This window comes from Candida metapsilosis (genome assembly GCF_017655625.1).
Source record: "Candida metapsilosis strain BP57 chromosome Unknown scaffold1, whole genome shotgun sequence".
Taxonomy (NCBI): Eukaryota; Fungi; Ascomycota; class Pichiomycetes; order Serinales; family Debaryomycetaceae; genus Lodderomyces; species Lodderomyces metapsilosis.
In genome coordinates, this window is record NW_027138159.1 from 454,296 (window position 1) to 472,571 (window position 18,276).

The window sequence follows — 18,276 nt, forward strand, 5'->3', positions numbered from 1 at the left end:
TTGACTACTCTGTGTTCTTCAAGAAGTGGAATTCATACTTTCATGTCATCATAAATTCATCTATAGAACATACACCTTACCTGCTGAATCTCCAAGGACCAATTTCAACACACCGCGTATAAGTTTATCTTCATTATCAACCTCGGAGCATTTCAATAAACAGATTGCAGTAATCTTCCCGTGGATTTCCTGTACTGAAATCTCTTGTAGAAGCGCTAAATCCCATCTTGTTTCAGAGTGAGTCAACTCCCAGATCTCAACACTATCATTACGAGCAATTGCCAATAGCTCATTCGACCAGTAGACGTGACTATGAGGGCCTCTTGCATTGAGTCCAGGTATATTTGCAGTTCCAAATGTTATGGCGGAAATGTTATTAAATTGTTCAATTGGTTTGGAAAGAATTTGATCACCATTTACATTGTACAAGTTCAACTGCCCATAATTCTCGTTTCCTCTCACAATGACTATATCCCCAGAATCATTTGAGATATTGGCAATACATCTGTACTGTCGTTCTTCCTCAGAAAGAAACTTTTTGACGAATTTGAGTCTAATCATGTCCCATAATATGACCACCCCACTTTCATCCACGCTTATACCAACTTTAAAGCTTCTGCTGTAATGCATGCTTGTGACAGGACTGAAATGGCCCCTTAGTGTAGCAATGTGATCCAAAGATGAATGTGGTTTCATTTGATATTTCCAAACAGAAATCAACCCATTTGCTGCTGCTGTCAAAAACATCTTGAATCCAATTTGCAATATGCAGGTAATATCACATGAGTGCATATCTGAAAATGTCGTGTCATTGACGATCAATGAGCCATTTGCAAAACTGGATTGCTTCGATTTACGAATCAAAATTTCGTCCTCACATGAAACGCACTGGTGTCTACCAACCCATCGGCGTGAATTTCTAGAGCTAATCTCCAATTTGGCTATTGGCTCTTTAATCTTTGATTCAAATACCAATGCTGGTAGTTTGTCTGGATTCAACTTTGTCAAATAATAGGAAGGTAGATTTAAAACCTCCTTTGCAACATGTGGCCTCAGAAATACCTTTGCTGGAGTTTGACCAAAGTTATTGATCATTCCTATGGCCGCGCGTTTTTGCACATCGTCTTCAATATTGTCCAAATCAATTGCCCCATTGTAGGAATAGTGATGAAATACATTCAATGAGTCAATCGCTTCCTGCCCACTTTGCTTAAATCCAAACACTAAATCAATCCACAAATGCAAATTTGCCGAAACATATGGACTTTCCAAAGCCTCACGATTTTTTGCAATAAAAAGCTTCGGGTCACTTTTGGCCCATGGTGGCAATTTAACGCTATCACATTTTTCACCATTCTGTAATTCCCCAAAGTCAAAATTACTGGAATTCACCAAAAAATCGGGTAGACAGTAAAATTCAGGAATCAACTCCCTAACATCTGTGGTGTTATCTCGTGAAGCTGAAGTCCAAGCTTTCTCTATGGAATTGAATAACCTGTCCGCGTGATCGAATTTTCCTCCCTGTAATAATAGATACGATTGAACATATGGTTTCAACCTAATCAAATAAGAGGCCACGATCATCGCTGATGAGTAATGAGTTCCGTAATGAAAAGGGGGAGAGTCTGGATCTTCCAAACTAGCCAAAGCCTCGAATCTTTCTCTAAATTGATTCTCTCTGATGGGCGTCTGTGCTCCCATAGGCTTAGATAGGTCCCTAAATGATTTGGGATTAGACAAGTCTAATGTATCACTCGTGTAATCAGCTATCACCCACGGAAACACCGGATATTGGGTTAAATCGTTGAATGTTCTTCCCGCCAATGTATTTATTATCATTAAATAATAAAAATTGGATATTTCCCCCATCTTCCATCTCTTAGTTGCAGATAAATGAAGATAGCCATTAAGAGACGAATTAGATAGTGCAGAAACCAATTTGGACGAAATGCTATCATTGTGTGACGAGCTCGAGTTCAGTGCCAAAACTTGTGCTAGATCGGGATCAATATCTTTACCTGAAGCATAATGAGACAACTTGTTGTAAACCATATTTCTATCCTTAGAATTCAAGCATGTTATCAAAATATTGGATCCATCACTGAAAAACATTTCAAGTCCATTATCGCGTAGCAAGAACTGGCGTTTTGAAATGCAGCTCAACTTTTCCAATCCCCAACTTTTGGTTTTATGTGTATGGTTTTCCAATTCTAGCTTACTCGACTGCAAATTAACCAACTGCATAATAGGGTCTCTCAATTCCAGTGGAGCATCATTCACATCCACAATGTTGCCATCCTGTCCGAGAAAGTAATTTTCAATCAAGTACAAATAATTTGATCCCAAAATCAATAAACTCTCGATTGGGACCAATCCATTGATTTGGCAAATGTTCCAAAGAGACTCAATATGATCACCGACAAACAAGCTTCTACTAACACGTCTATTCTTATCATCAAAAACTTCATCACCTTGACCCACGCCGGTGTGATCTTCGCCTTCCATCGGCTTTGAACCTTCAGTTAAGCTTCCCAAAAGCTCATTGGAGAAACTCATCGTATCAATGCTGCTGGGTAAAGTATTGAAGTTTGGATCACTTGATGGAAGAGCTTCAGCCTCGGACTGTAGTAGAGGTACCTGAACTTCATAACTTAACTTTTCCGATTCCGATAAGAACTCTTCAATAACAAACTTACATCGCATTCTGTCATCATTTTCAATATAATCGAGGGTGAAGCTATCGGACTCGCAAGTACCAAACACTCTTACTGTCTCACGCTTCAAAGACTGGTAAAGTTGGCTGTATTGAGACATGTTTTCATTTCGATCTTGGACAGTGCGATTATGCTTGGTTCTCTCCACCTTCATCGTTTGTCTTTTCATCGTCTGACAATCATTTTCAAAGCTTTTCACGTAAATGCTATTACTTTGCGCCAACTTTGCACCACTATGAAAGCTAGCTTTCGCAATACTGGACACTCTCAATCGCTCCATCTTTAGGTGCTCCTGTTTCAATGTTTGATAATCTTTCATAATGCTTTTTACAACAGGAGGGTATTTCTTTAGTTTCGACAATGTTTCGTTGTCATCTCTTGTCATCAAGTTTGTAAAAAACTCATTCATCAAACTTTCGTCAAAACGCAATTTTTGTATGATCAGAGGAAACTCGTTCATCCATTGTAGATACGCAGTCCTGAGAAAGCTGAATGGGATTTCAGTCGACATTTGTGAATCTTCTGGTCCGTCTGTCAATACGAACCCAAGCACAAGCTTAATTATAAGAACAAGCTGATCCGGTCCAAGTACGTCCTTGGTAAAAACTGTCATTTGTCTGTAAAGTAGTTCCTTCAATAAAATTGTCAACTGCTTAGCGCTAGAAGAATATGCATAATCCAGATCGCATGCGATTTGAAGGAAAAGTAGAGAGATAGTCTTCGCCAAGATTGAATCCAACCTCTTTACCTCTTTCGACTGATTTTTTTCCAATAAGATCACTTGGCATGCTAGGTAGTTTTGCAAGTCTTCAGTTGAAACAGAATAATTCTTGGATAAGAAATCGTGGTGGAACATGAACAATAAGTTGGCTAGGTTCCTTAAGAATTGAGCCTCGTCGTATATGAAATTTGAAACAGTGATAAACTCTCTTGTGTGTGCAAAAATCTTTGGAAATATGTAATTGAACGACATTAATTTGCTAAACTCACTTAGGTTTTCAAAAACAGAAAAGAACCTATTATTACGAAGACTTGATACATAAAACAGGGTTAACAAGTCCAATAAACGCTGGTAAAGTTGAGTAAAACCGGCTTGAGTGGTGTCGTCCGAAAACCAAGTCAAGCTTAGCTTCAAATACCCCAATAGATGCGTCAAGCCGTCCATAAACTGTGGTGACTTTTCCATCTTTGGAAGGACGTTCAATTTCTCTAGCCAATCGCAACATAAGTTGATCAGGTGAAGGGTATCAAAAGATAATGATACATCTTCTTGACTAGTGGTTTTAACTGGAGTAGATGGATTGCTTCCTATAGTCAAACCAAAAGATGTACTCATGGTGTACATTGAATTCAATTCTAATTCGATGAGTAGCAAGAGGAACTCTGGGATCTGTATTTCTGTTGTATCTCTCAATGCTTGCATCTGATCCTCGTCATTAGGACTACAAAGTCCAATAGATGCAAAGAATATTGACCGCGACACCTTGTCACTAGTCCACCAAGTTTCAAGAGACAGTGATAACATATCAAGTCCATGATTTTGCTGAAAGAACCGGTGGACAATGTGTTTACCCAATATTTTCAATAACCGACTAAGTAGGCGTACTCCACAACAGACAACCAGCTCTATGCCGCTGTTGAACAAAAGATTTACCCAGTGGATCGTTATCGAACGTGAAAATTTCTTCAAGGCCTTAATTGGCGTTTCTGGATCACAAATGAAATCTGTGAGGGCACTTAATACTCCCTTTGCGCAAATCTTGGAATTTTCAGGATTATAGATAGCGAATACTACGTATGATGACACTGCCGAGATTGTTTCCGCTGTTGCTTCTGCTGGCAAGATCGTAGCTACCAACTGCAGTAAACTCTTTTCAAAATTTGGGGGTAGCAGATCATCTCTCACTTTCGTGCTCTTGACGAAATGTAGCAAGCGTTTGAAAAAGTTTGCCTTTTTGATGTACAACAAGTTGTGCTGTTTGTAGTGAGAAGTTGCAAGTAATGTGTGTACATGAGAAAGTAAAAATTCAAATGAAGTTGAGTCATAGAACAAATCAAAATTCAAAACCAAGGTTCTATAGCAGTCAAAATTGACTATTACTGACTTTGTCGTGTCAGCAAAGTCAAAACCACAAAGCATCAATAGCACATTCAACAAGTTCAGGCTATGGCAACCGGTACTCTCAACATCAATACCCTCAGTCAAAGATATGTCGGGATGAAATGTTAGATTGCAATTAGCAGCCTTGTATTGAAACAATATGAGCCCCAATATGTTGTAGCCACTGAAGGATTCAAATTCTTTACTAAGTCTCCAGTCATTGTTCAAGAGCTTGAACAACAAAGATAATGTTCTCAAGAAAAGAATATCTCTCAGTAATTCGTTGTCCAATTTACAAGCATCCTCCATAGTTTTTAGTACCGATCCAAGCATTCCAAAGACATGCACTTGTTGATAGATTGAGATTGGGTTACAAAATATCACCTTTGTTCCTACACCGTATTGAGAAGAGGCATTCTGGTTAAAATTATTAAACACCTCATTGCTATCAAAAAGTACGTTCCTTTCATCTATCTGACAGATCAGAACCCCTTTCTGTAGCATACCAATGAATTTTACCCGTAGATCTTCAAGCTGCTCTTGCTTGTCGTGTTTATGTAAGCTGGTCCCCACAAGTCTCATCTTTTGGCTACTAGGTTTGTCCTCGGCTTTCTTTTTATCGATGTGGTTCCTTGCAAATGTAAATAGCGAGTTACATGATATTTGCGTCTTCAAATGGGGCAACGAGCTGTCATTTAAATTTCTCAATTGTACATTGGAACCAACACCCAAACAGAATAAATATTCAACTAGTTCTCGAGGTAGGCTCACATTGCATAAGGATATATTTCTGACCACCAAGCCACAGTCAGCTTCTCCAATTGAGATTTTACTCCAGTTTACACTGTCTTTGTGGAGACCCGCACAGGGAATTCTTTCGTACAATTCCCCATTAATGTACAAGTTAAGGTTAGTTCTCTCATCATATGTCAACACAACCTGAAATGGCTCTTCAAACGTTTCATTTATGATATGGTTAAAAGTGAATTGAGACCTGGATTTATTTACCGGGTTCTTCAACTCTACCATGATCTGATTCGCGTTCAATATTTGAAGTGTAAAGATTGTGCTTGTAGACGAATCGGAGCTCGATAAGGTCACGATAGAAAAGTTGTTGCTCTCACTATTTCTATTACTCAACTTTATCCAACCATATATCGAGAAACACTTGTTTATAGTGCTTGAAATTGGAAAGTTGATTTGTTGATTAGTGAGAATGAATGGATAATGAGTTGGGTACTTTTCCAAAATTTGATTTAAAAAGCCAATAAGCTCTTGGAGTAGCTTTTCATTCGAGTTGGTATAAAGCGGTTGTATGAGCTTTCGAAATGTATCAACGTCGCATCCAAGATCCATCAATATCAAAATCAATTTTTGGAGTGAATGGAGGAGCGTAAGGCTGGTGGTTGCATCCTTCGAGTCGCTCTTCAAAAGTCTCATATACCAGTCAATAAGTGAATGCAAGTTACTATGGTTCTCGATTCGGAGGATTTGGCTCTGTGATAGTATCAAACATAGTACTTCGAGGACAAGGCTTGTGAACTCGTCCCCTTCTTGAACATAGTCCAGAATCATATCTAGCACGGAGCTCATGTTTCGTCCTCGAAACGTTGAGACTATACCTGGCTCTAAATGCACTATGCTGGAAATTGTATCTTCTATTCCATAAGTATCTATGCTCTCTGTCAACTCCACTTCCCAATTGAGTAGAGCTTCTTGTTCAATTTCCAATTGTGGAAATAATTTAATTATTTCGTTAATAACTTTCTGGTCATGGTTCTTTTGAAATTCATTATCTTCAGATAGTTCCATGGTGTTTGATCAAGTTATCCGACCTCAACCGGAGACCTCTGTGTAAAATAAAATTATGGTTTTTGGTCAGGTACTGTGTGTAACGTATTTTCGAACTGCGCTTTCACGCAAAAGTGGTAACTACACTACTTTGAAAACTGGTTGCAACAACTAGGATAGAGTACCCTGAACAGTAGAGTAGCTTGTCTATCAATTGCAAAGATTCAGGAAGTAAGATCTATTGAATGATACGCAAATTCTAACCAAGTAAAGTTCATTACTATACACAATAATTATAATACAATTTGAATTTCGAAATCCTCTTCCAATTCAGTGTCTGCCACAGTATCCTGAAGATTCAACTCCTCGTCATCGAATATCATCTTCACAGATGATAGATTAATTGTGGATTTATCGATCCCTTTCTTTCCCAAATAAAAAAATAAGAGTCTTTCAAGTTTGGTTTCTGGGGATACCTTACACGAGATCCTCTTATTATCTTTGCCTTTGAGACCGATTGAGAAAAGTCCTTCTTCGTTACTCACAGGATGTACCAATTCAGCACCATTGGAGGAAGGCTCTTCGTCCTCTAATTCATCCTCCTCCTCACTACTGGAATGACTAAGTTCTTCGGTGACTGTAGGCTCTTCTGTCTCTTTAACCTCTTTAACCTCTGGCTCGATTGCACTAGCGCGTAACTCAGGATAAACGTTCATGAAATTTTCGCTATTGTCTTTGGGAATTAAAAATAAATGTATTATTGTAGGTGGCATGGTTTCTACTTTGTCAACTAAAGCATTAAAGTCCCCACCAGGTGGTGGAATTCTAAGCATTCGCGGAGTAAAAAAGGTATGCACTAGTATCTTTCCTTCAACCCAGACCAAGGCACATTCTTCAATATTGTAACGATCTAGTAAAACTGGTGGCAATTGGTTTGAGTAGGTATTTCGGTAGAAATCTACCGCTGATTTTAATATCTTACCAAACAGTTTCATACCTTTGCAGCCAAGGTCAACTTCAATAGTCGAATCCAGTGGCGCCGGAAGCTTTGAAGTGATTTTAATGACATATCGCCTTTTCTTCTCTTCTGTTTCAGCAAACGTGTAGCTATGACTCGGGATCGTAGATTTTGCTGAGTTTTTCGTTTTGGGAGAGCTTCTCACAATCTCTAGTTCCACCTCCTCTTCGTCTGATTCATCAAGTACCGGAGTCGACATTTTAGCTTCACGTTCACTAACTTTTTTCTCAATTTCTCGAAGAATCAGCTCCTTGTCTATGAATGGGGGCGTCGCTAGACTCTTGGTGGCAACAGCGGGAGTTGTGTTGGAGACAGCTTCTGATGGTGGAACAATAACCAACTTTTCCGCGCTCTCTGGACTTGCTTCATTCATCTTCGGTTCTGGTTCCACGCGTGTGGGCTCTTCAGCCTTAACCTTGAATTCTGAGGCAACAGGTGAGTTTGATGATGTCTCTCGACTCCCACGCTTGTGTTTTCTCTTCTTTTTGTCAAAACTACTACTCAACGAGAAGAAATCGTCTTCCAAAAATGATCTCTTTTTGGTCTTTACATGATCAGGTGCTTGACTCAGTTTATCGTTTCCCTGGCTCGTTGTCAGTTGTGCTTCACTGTTAGAATGTTCCATCGTACATTGTTTGGAGTCCATCAAGAAAAGGCCCGTTTTCGTAAATTTTCCGCGCTCATTTGAAAAAGTATCAACAAAAACTTCTGGGGAGTAGAAACAACCATGAACTTTAAAGGCAAGGTTTTGCTGAGTTATGGTAATAATGAACAATTTTACGACTTGATCAAACAATACAGGGCGCATTGGGCAGAGAAGTTGTTTGTTATGGATGAATCGCTTGCAAAAAAATTCAAGTACGCCTCACGGAAGAATGAGTACGTCCCAGCTCAAGAATTGAAAATCAATGACATAAAAGTTAAAGAGTTGGACTCTGAGTTTGTCAGATTCAGATTTAATTCTCGCTGCCCTATCAATCTTACTCTTGGAAAGACCTCCCATGAGATCGATTTGGATATCAAGCCCACTCAATTGAAAGACGTCATAAACCGAAATGTATTTGCTGCCAATGTGGGTGGATTTATAACATCTATGCAGTGGTTACCCGACAATTTGGAGAGGGAAGATGGAGTTTCATACTTGGCTCTCGGAGTGATAAGTGGGGAGAAGGGGCTCTCGGAAGTCAATGCAATCAATCCGGAGTTAAATGTGTTTAATAATGTGCCTCAAAAGAATATCCAGTCCTCTCTACAAATATGGAAATACGATGCACGTTCAAACCAGTTAGAGCTCAAAAGCACATTAGTCACTTCTGACTTTGGAGCAGTGGCAGACATCCAGTGGGCTCCAATGTACACTGATGGAGACGTTATTGGTGTATTAGGATGTGTATTCAAAAATGGAGAGATTCATTTATTGAAAATTGATCAGACTTTTCCTGAATTTGGTGTCGTTCTTGAGCCATCCTGTAGGCTCCGATCTGATAAGAAAGGCTCTTCCAATTTAACTTGCTTTTCATTTGTCAGTGCAGATAAAATATTGTCGGGAACCGCTGATGGTTATATTATGGAATTTGACCTACCGTTGAGAGATAAAGGAGATTTTTCACAACCAAATTACAAAACTTTTGTTTCTGACGGTCCAATTTCAAGCATCGTATCGGTTCCAGTCACCACTGGAGAGCATATAACTATCATAAACGGTCAAGCTTATCGGGGGATTGCCTTTTCATCCTTGAATCCGCTAGTTGATATATTTTCACCATTGTCCGAAAAATCAACAATAAAGCCAACCTACAATTACATCTTACAAGACGTACTCCTTGCACATAATCCTGAAAATAGCAACATTTACTCCCTACGATCATTACAAGATGGATCCTCGGCAATGCTAAGGCTTGATAGTCACATAACAACATTCAAGTTGTCCGAAACTTTAGGGCATCCATTCATGTTAACAGGGACAGATGCAGGGGATATAATATTAATGAACTACACAAGAAAATTCTTTTCCAGTAGAGCTGGTAATAAGGTGATGGCTCCCTTGAAGATATGGAAATTCACCTTGGATGATACAAACTCGATATCCATTTCGGCCGACTATGAAAAAATGGAGGTAGAAAGTCCAATTCAAGCGTCGTATATGCCATGGCAAACTATGATTAGTGCATTGGCATGGAACGAAAATGTTGTGGGCAGTTCAGTTTATGCGGCTGGTACAGCTACAGGTATCTTGCTTGTGGAAAGATTGGACCCCAAGTTTCAAAATTAGTATTTCGGGATAGTTGAATCTATATCGTCAGACCATTTGTCAATACCACCGTCGATGCTTTTAGCGTTCTTGTAGCCTAAATCATGAAGCTTCTTGGCAGCTAATTGAGAATCATTACCGAACCGGCATATCAAGTAAATATTGTCGGACTTCTTTGCTGTTGAATATTGTTCTAACGAGTCTAGTTTTCTAAATAACGGGTCCCACTCAATGTTGATGGAATTGGGGAGCTTGGTGATGCGCCACTGTTCCTTAGGTCTAACATCAATCAAGACGTGGTTGTCACCAGATTTCACTATAGCATTGTAGTCTGTAACTGAGATTCTATATTCTTTGTCCAATGGTTCGTATTGGACTTTGCCACAAAAAGCAACGTAATTAATCTCTCCATTTTCAATCTTTTCCTTAGTTACCTCTCTATTAGTACCGCAAACTATGCATTTGGCTTGTCTCGGTCTCATTTTGAACCTCCTTATATCTTGATATGGGTAAGCAGAGTAAGAACAAAGAAAAGGGCTAAAGTTTTCTTTAGTGTAGTATCCAGTTAAAACCTTTATCGTTTCCATCGCCATTGCAACTCCTACCATCCCAATTGCTGGTCCAATTACCCCACCATCAGCACAAGATGTGACTGAGCTTGGACTTGGCGGTTGAGGATAAAAGCATCGGTAACATGGGCCGACATTTTCAAAATTCAATATTGTAAATTGACCATCAGCTTTAAGTCCTGAGCCGCTAACAATGGTCTTCCCTAGAAGTACGCAAACATCATTAATGAGATACCTGACCGCTGGATGGTCAGTGCAATCTAAAACCAAATCGTATTGTTTGATCACATCAAATGCATTATCATTGCTCAATCTTATGGGATATGTAGTGACATTCACGTGCGGATTGATTCTACTGATGAAAGATTTTGCTGATTCACATTTGTAAGTGCCCACGGCCCCCGTTTGGTGTATAACTTGACGATGTAGATTACTTGTATCCACAATATCATCATCAACTATCCCTATCACGCCAACCCCGGCAGCGGAAAGATACTCTAGCGCAGGAGATCCCAACCCTCCTGCTCCAACCACTAAGATTTTGGACAATTTTAGTTTTTTTTGAGACTCCAATGATCCAAATTGAGGAACAATCATTTGCCTTCCGTACCGCTTGTACTCGTCGAGACTGAAGCAGTCATCCACTTTGGGATACAGGTGCACTTCTTCTGATCTGCTCCTCCTCAAGCGTTCATTTTCAAGTTCCAAGAACTCTATTCGTTGGCGTAGTTCGTCTTCGATAGACATTTTACTGTTTGGACAGGTTCATCTCATTTGCAGATTTTCGCGAAGAGAACTAAAAAAGAGGTACAAAAGGAATCCCAGTTTTATATCACACAGCTATATATTCTGTTTTTATACAATCTTTTGCTTGACAAAGAATGATTTCAAATGACGCAATTGATAAACGCAGGTACCAATCAAGACAAACAACTGAACAATCGACCATTTCACAACCCTTGAGTTTGTAGATTCACTTTGATCTCTAAATACAGCCTCCCTCGATCTCATAGCTTCTTGGTCCCAATGGATCTTGTCCAATTTATCGTACAAAACATTCACTCTTTGAGTTAAATCATCAACCTTTTTGGTGGACTTGGAGTCAACGTAGTCATACGTGGATCCTTGAACAACATCAAAGAATATACGGTGAACTTTGTTGTGAGTATTATCGGAATACACTGGAGTCAAGCAAAACTTGTGCTCTCCTGAATCTAATGAAGTGAATGTGAACTCTCCGTTAGGGGACGATTTTTGATTGATGACTCTGTGATTATTGTCAAATGTTTCCTGTAAAACATGGTTAGTAATATATTCATCAATAGTTGTTTAGGTGATTACATACATCAATTGTGATTTGAACTTTCAATTTGCCATTCTTTGAATATTCATTGGAATGTTCATCTTTTTCATAAGCGTCGATTCTTCCAACGACAAGGGTATCTTGTTGCAATTCTTCAAAGAAACATTTAGTTTCACCTGTCTTCACATAGAAATGCAAAGCATTTGTGAGGTGAAATAATGCGATGAAAACAGCAACCAATTTAGACAAGTTTAGCATGGCGTTTGCGTTGGATGTGTATTTGAAAAGCTTGTGATTAGAGAAAAAACACGTATTGCTCTATTTTTGTTGAATTTTTTTTTTTTTTTTTTTTTTTTTTTTTTTTTTTTTTTTTTTTTGCAAATCTTCATTTTCTCTCTCAATAGTTTCACGTGACATATTCTACGCGTTACATCTCGTATAGTTTTACTATATTCCTCTATTTACCACCTTTTCTCTTATTTATAAGCTTCTTCTTTACGTGCTTCTTCATTTTAGTTTTCCTCTTCTCTTGCTTGGCTGCTTTAACTGCATCTTTTCTTGCCTTCTTTTCATCTTTATCCTCAAACTTCTTTCCCTTTGGTTTATTGGATTGGTCTTCATCAGATGACAGATCATCGTCGTCAGATTCCTCATCACTTCCATTGTCGCTTGAATCTTCTTCTTCTTCTTCTTCTTCTTCTTCTTCTTCCTCATTTCCTTCAGTGGTTGCTTGAGTTGATTCCTGTGACGGTAGGGCTGGCGCAACCAATTCTCTCATAGTATCTACCCCACCCTCTGAAAATTTCTGAAAATCTCTTTCATCCAAGTGTTTTAATGATCTCACCAAATGTAAAGATCTGAATATTTCATCCTCAATTTCTTGGTCCTTAGTAGTTTTCAATGGGATGGAATTCAAATACGCATTCAAATCTTCTTCTTTATCCTCGATACCCATAGGTTCCGTAACGAACCCAAATATAGACTTTTCTGGATAAACATTGATATTCTGTCTTGAGAAGTAATCATTCACATTCTTTATGTCCATACGCAAAAAATCAAGAGCCATAGGATGGTCTGGCTCTACCGACTGCGAAACATCGATAATGTATAACTTGTCTTTATGAACAATGGAATTATACTCACTCAAGTCTGCATGAACCAATCGGCAATTTTGAAATAATCGCCTCATGCAAATTAGCATCTCATGGTAGTATTTACTTATATCATCCTCATCCTTGTATGGATAGTCTTTCAATTTGGGAGACGGTTGATCGTCACCTTCTGTTAAATACTGCATCACCAACACATGTGACTTGATGACGTATGGTTTGGGACACGGTACATTACTTTGGTAAATTCTGTTTAAATTCCTGAATTCCTTTTCAGCCCAAATCTTAACCATCTTTCTGGGATTTCCTTGATCTTTGGTATTTCTGAATCTAAACTCACCATCAACATATCTCTTTCGGTCTTTAAATACAAGGATTGATGTTTTGTAAATCTTCACAGCAAATTCTTCTGTTACACCTTCATCATCATGAGTTCCATGGTAAATATTTGCTTCTTTTCCTGTACTGATACAACCATTAATTCTAGTAATGAGACCAGAACGGAAAATCTTTCCCAAAAATCGTAATGTTCTAGCATCCAAAACTTGCTCAACGGTGGCCCTCTTTGCTCTGTCTTTATTCACTTGTGGTCCTTTCTTAAACGGTTCGGTTTTGATCTTATCGGCATACTTGGTGACTATATCCTCCTTCTCCAAAGGTTTGGAAATGGCAGGTTTGTTTGTGGGTTGCAGTGTAGTTTGCTCATCTCCACTCTCATAGTCACTGCCACTATCCAGATCCAGATCGGATAAGTTAAACTGCTTTAGCTTTCTCAGAATTGCTTCGGTAGTCATTGTTGCGTAATAGTTGCAAATGAGATGAGCTTTGAGATCTGAAAAGATTGACAAGGAAAAAAAGAATAGAAGAGAACAAGAATAAAATCCAAAACACAACTCGATTTCAATAAACTGACTGCAAATTATGGCAATACCATCAAGTCTACAACGTCTTTTACCACAAGTATGTATAAAGTATCTAAGTTGACTATTTAAAGGAATCAGTTGAACTAACATATCAGAAATTTTTGGGATTTATCCCACTATTCATTGGTGTCGAGGTCATTCTTGGAATCACCATTCTCAATAAAGCAGGAGGGATCTATGGTATTTTGTCATTATTCACTGGCCATCCTATAGACTTTTGGCAGTGGCTTTACAACTCCTTGGCCATTATCATGTTGCCAGTATATGCCACCGCCTTGATCAATTTAAGACACAAGTCTCGAAATTTACGCAAAATCTCCTTGGCTACCGTGGTGTATCTTATTGATACCATCATAGGAACGCTTTACACTATCTACTTTGTCTATTTCTGGTTCAGTTCAGAGGAAGGAAGTACTGAAGAAGTTGAAGGAGGGGCATTGATGCGTAGAAAAACGGATGCTAGTGATGAAGGAGCCAATTTGTCCTCTCAGTCTGCATCAGCTGGAAGAGAATTGTTTTTTATTTTTGCAACAACAATTGCCATGAGTGTGGTTAGAATATATTTTGCATTAGTCATTGTCAGCTTCACCAAGGCATTGTTGAAGAAGAATTCGATGGAGCAAAGGTACAGGGATGATTCAAATGAACCATCAACGGCTGATGCTGAAGAAACTGAGATTTTGAATTCAACTGGACTTACTGGTGAGTTTAAAAAGTTTATGCTCGATATTGAGATCAGGTCAAAAGAGTTTCTTGATGATTTGTTGAATTGAGAAGGGCTGGTTGTATATAGGCTATCAATAGGAGGTAATGAAGATCTTGAGTTAATTAAAGCTTAACGTAGTGTCTTCATCCACTCTATATTATACAAACATGCTCTTCTGTACCTCTGTTAAGCCCAACTCCTTTGCAAGCGCAATAAGTTGCACGCAAGTGCGCATGAAAGAAAAAAAGAAACTCCGCTTAGATGTTCCACGCCACGCCACCCCACACACACACGATCACGTTCTTCAATGGGACAAGCATCCAGTACCAACCAACAGAATGACGCCAAGAGTGGAGCTCATGCTAACCTCACCAAGACGGAAATCTACAATCTCTTTTACACAAGATGTTTATCAGTGTTGAAACCGCTGGAACTTGCATTTATCAAATCCATTGTTGATGATGAAAAGGAAGCCAAGATTGTATCGAGAAGCAAACTACAAGCTCAATTGGTCAAGGAAGATAGTTTGGATTCCAGGGATGTTGATAAAGTGATGGATATTTTGTCTCCCTTGATGGAACGAATGGGTCAATTCCCCTTTTTGGATGATAATTTAGAAGAAGTTGAAGAATTGACTATTCATGAGTTTGTAATTGCATTTACATTCATTCTGGGGAGATATGTCAAGATATTGGGACAAGACTTTGACTTTGTAAGGCTTCTATTTACGTCACTTTCGTCAAACAAGCAGACACCAAATGTGGTGGAGAAAGTTCAAGGTACTGAGGATGAATCAATTGAAATGCCGTTGCTTTTACCATTTGAAGATTCCGATGAAATGAATCTCAAATCTAGAAAAGTTGATTGGAAGAATGCACCAATTTTAGCTAAGTTTGTGAAAATTGCAACAGAATCCACATTGGAAGCCACTAGCTTTATCGCGATAACTACATTGGTTCTCATTGCCAAGTCGATCCCATTACAGAAACAAAGTTCAATGGAAAATCAGTTCATTTCACGAGTGCGTCAATGGAATGACTTTGAGCTGTATTCAATGTCAATTTTGAAATTTATTAATGTCAATTTACAAACTACAAAATTGCAAGGGGAATCAATCCTGTACCCAGACTTTTCTCAAGGTGTTGCTGATCTCGTACCTAATTTCTATCAAGATGGGATGAAACGATTATCTAATGAACTATTCACCACATTGATCCCAGTTGAAACCGAAGAGAAAGATTCAGATGAACCAGCGGTACAAAAGAAGCATTTGCCATTTGAATCAACAAAGCTAGTTACACCAGCCACACTAGCCTACATCTCATCAATATTGAAAGGATCTAACAACAACTTGGAAGTCACGACTGAAAATGCCGTCAAGTTATACACTGGCGCTGAATCGGGATTTTCAATTCGATCACTAGAAACCAAAATTTTCAAATGGCAAGCACCGACATTCCTTATAGTCAGCGGGAAAAGAATCAAACAGAAAACAGTTGACGCCAATAGACGATATCAGAAATTCGATGAAATTTACCCACGATATTTCCTTAAGTATGAAAATCATTTACAGCCATGGCAACATGAACATGATAAAATCACATATTGTGTAGTTATCAAACAACCATGGCAGAGTTCAAACAAGAAAAATTTCGGTGATGAATCAAGTGTCATTTTATCGGTACTGCCGCGTGCTGATTGTTTCAAGAGTATGCATAGTGATGTCGTTAAGGGGAAACTGATTTATTTCAATAATCAAGGCATGGGTCTCGGGTTTGGAAATTTACAACCATTGAATAAAAATGGCCATCAGAAATATTATCCTGGTGATGTGTCATTGACCATTGAGGCAAATTTAGAATTTGCCGTATTTCGACACTTGGCCCAACAACTGACACAAATCAGCAACAGCAACACCACGAATTTCTTTCACCCGTCTTCAGTTATAGATCAATTGGGAAATGGTGGCAATTTTGAAGATCGATTCACTATTACTGATCTTGAAGTATGGGGCATTGGGTCAATGAAAGAGTTGGATGAACAGCGCAAACAATGGGAGTGGGAAGAAAAACAAGCCAATGCGAGACAAAGTGTCAATGTACGGAGTATGGGTGAAGAACGGGCGTTTTTGGAAATGGCTGGTTTGGTGGGGAATCATGGTAGTTATGGATCATGATAAAGAGGACGATTAAATAGAGAGAGACTTAGAGTATATAAATAAGAGTATCATCATACAGTTAATGCCAATTAAAAGAAATAAAACTTTAGACACTATACAAAGTATGTCTACCTATCCCTACCTAAATGGATTAAGAGAATATTGTGAATAATCAACCGTCACAAATTCATTCAATCTGGTATTGGCGCCACCAGTTCCATCGCCATTAAGATGATGATGGTGACCTCCAGTGCTTGTGCCAACGGTACCAGCAGCTCCTGCAGCAGCACCATCACTTCCTAATCCATTGTTATACTGTTCATTCATGGCCAATTTATACTGATGTAGTTTCTCTTGGTAAATTTCAATAAGTTGACCAAATTTGGAACAGTAACGCTGATGTTCTCTCAACTTTTCTATCAACTCGTCATCATCTTCATCTTCTCCTTCGCCCGCTTTTCTTCCATCACTAGGATACTTCTTCTTCTTTTGGAAAATCTCATAAATCGCATCATTAGCCAAATCCTGATTAAACAAAATAATCCAACAATTAATAATCGTCTCATACGTTAAATTCCTCGTATATTGAAACTCCAGGTTAGTGAAATTCGGCAACTTATGAATCAAATTCGTCAGTTCGTGTAAAAACCACAACGACATCACAAGATCATAATCATGTTGATTTGGTGGCAAGATCCATAAAATGTAATCTTCAAGACAATTTAAAAAATCAACCAAGTTGGGCTTGATGCGCAAATAAGAGTAATCGGAACAAGCATCACATTTATAAGGTAAGGAATTGATGATAGTTTCAAATTTGGTGTTTAAAATGACAAGGATGGATTGTATTGATGGTGGTTGGGATATTCTTGTTATTGTTTGGTTTAGTTCTGGGTGGATGTCGATTAGGGAGTAGAGAAGTTTGGTCATGTCGGATTTATCTAATGTTTCAATAATTCTTGTTGGTGGTAATGGTTGACCAATGATTCGAGGAGTTTTACTTCGTTTGTATTTGGTGGATGATAAAGTTGCAGCGGTTGTAGCTGGTGTGCTTGTCCTATGCGTTGTGCTTGTTGTTGAAGTAGATTTAAAGTTGAATTCTTTGCGATGATGGTTATGATGAGATGAAAATGATTTGCCTGGCAGTTTAGCATCACCTCTTCCAGCAGCATTGTCGTCTTCATTAACATCCTCTTCGTCGACTCTTCTTCTTTTCTTAGATGATAGACTAGATTCAGTCTGTGATCGAGGTGGTGTATTGTGTTGATGTTTTAATGAGAAATGCGTTTGATGGTGGTTATTATTGCCACTGCCATTCAAGCTACTGCTGTTGCTCTTATTATTACTGTTATTGACTCCCCATTGGAATCCAGTTGACATCATATTTGACTTGGACCTGTGTTGAAAGTATTGATGTTATTTGTAAATAGATTAATGTTGTCTCTGTGGCAATTTAGACGGTATTGATAGTCGTGTGATGCAACGTAGTATCAGAATATAAAATTGTTCAACTAGGGAGAAATAGTATAGCTCTGTCGATATACGTTTGTGCTTGACTTCTTATGAGTGTATTATGTGATATATGTTATGTATAACGTTATGTCCTTATCCCTTTGGTTTATGATTGATGGTT

General features: G+C 38.6%; 7 protein-coding genes across 7 annotated transcripts; 3 read left to right on the forward strand and 4 right to left on the reverse strand. All coding sequences in view use genetic code 12, as the record gives it.

Moving 5' to 3' along the window:
- Positions 1–60: 60 nt before the first annotated feature.
- Positions 61–6,627, reverse strand: BPH1 (Bph1p; the record flags this gene model as incomplete). Its single annotated transcript, XM_067690930.1, has 1 exon — positions 61–6,627. One exon carries the CDS (start codon positions 6,625–6,627, stop codon positions 61–63), a length of 6,567 nt encoding a protein of 2,188 aa, XP_067550237.1.
- Positions 6,628–6,899: 272 nt separating this feature from the next.
- I9W82_000212 (uncharacterized protein) lies at positions 6,900–8,249 on the reverse strand (the record flags this gene model as incomplete). Its single annotated transcript, XM_067690941.1, has 1 exon — positions 6,900–8,249. The coding sequence occupies one exon, from the start codon at positions 8,247–8,249 to the stop codon at positions 6,900–6,902; it is 1,350 nt and encodes a 449-aa protein (XP_067550238.1).
- Positions 8,250–8,351: 102 nt separating this feature from the next.
- I9W82_000213 (transcription factor TFIIIC subunit) lies at positions 8,352–9,896 on the forward strand (the record flags this gene model as incomplete). Its single annotated transcript, XM_067690952.1, has 1 exon — positions 8,352–9,896. The coding sequence occupies one exon, from the start codon at positions 8,352–8,354 to the stop codon at positions 9,894–9,896; it is 1,545 nt and encodes a 514-aa protein (XP_067550239.1).
- Positions 9,897–10,026: 130 nt separating this feature from the next.
- On the reverse strand, positions 10,027–13,650 carry I9W82_000214 (rio1; the record flags this gene model as incomplete). The annotated part of the gene is made up of 5 exons (XM_067690963.1): positions 10,027–10,068; positions 10,160–11,109; positions 11,362–11,734; positions 11,790–12,035; positions 12,247–13,650. The coding sequence occupies 5 exons, from the start codon at positions 13,648–13,650 to the stop codon at positions 10,027–10,029; spliced, it is 3,015 nt and encodes a 1,004-aa protein (XP_067550240.1).
- Positions 13,651–13,777: 127 nt separating this feature from the next.
- Positions 13,778–14,552, forward strand: I9W82_000215 (uncharacterized protein; the record flags this gene model as incomplete). Its single annotated transcript, XM_067690974.1, has 2 exons — positions 13,778–13,816; positions 13,914–14,552. 2 exons carry the CDS (start codon positions 13,778–13,780, stop codon positions 14,550–14,552), a joined length of 678 nt encoding a protein of 225 aa, XP_067550241.1.
- Positions 14,553–14,792: 240 nt separating this feature from the next.
- I9W82_000216 (TLD domain-containing protein) lies at positions 14,793–16,661 on the forward strand (the record flags this gene model as incomplete). Its single annotated transcript, XM_067690985.1, has 1 exon — positions 14,793–16,661. One exon carries the CDS (start codon positions 14,793–14,795, stop codon positions 16,659–16,661), a length of 1,869 nt encoding a protein of 622 aa, XP_067550242.1.
- A 120-nt stretch (positions 16,662–16,781) lies between these two features.
- On the reverse strand, positions 16,782–18,026 carry I9W82_000217 (uncharacterized protein; the record flags this gene model as incomplete). Its single annotated transcript, XM_067690996.1, has 1 exon — positions 16,782–18,026. The coding sequence occupies one exon, from the start codon at positions 18,024–18,026 to the stop codon at positions 16,782–16,784; it is 1,245 nt and encodes a 414-aa protein (XP_067550243.1).
- Positions 18,027–18,276: the final 250 nt, after the last annotated feature.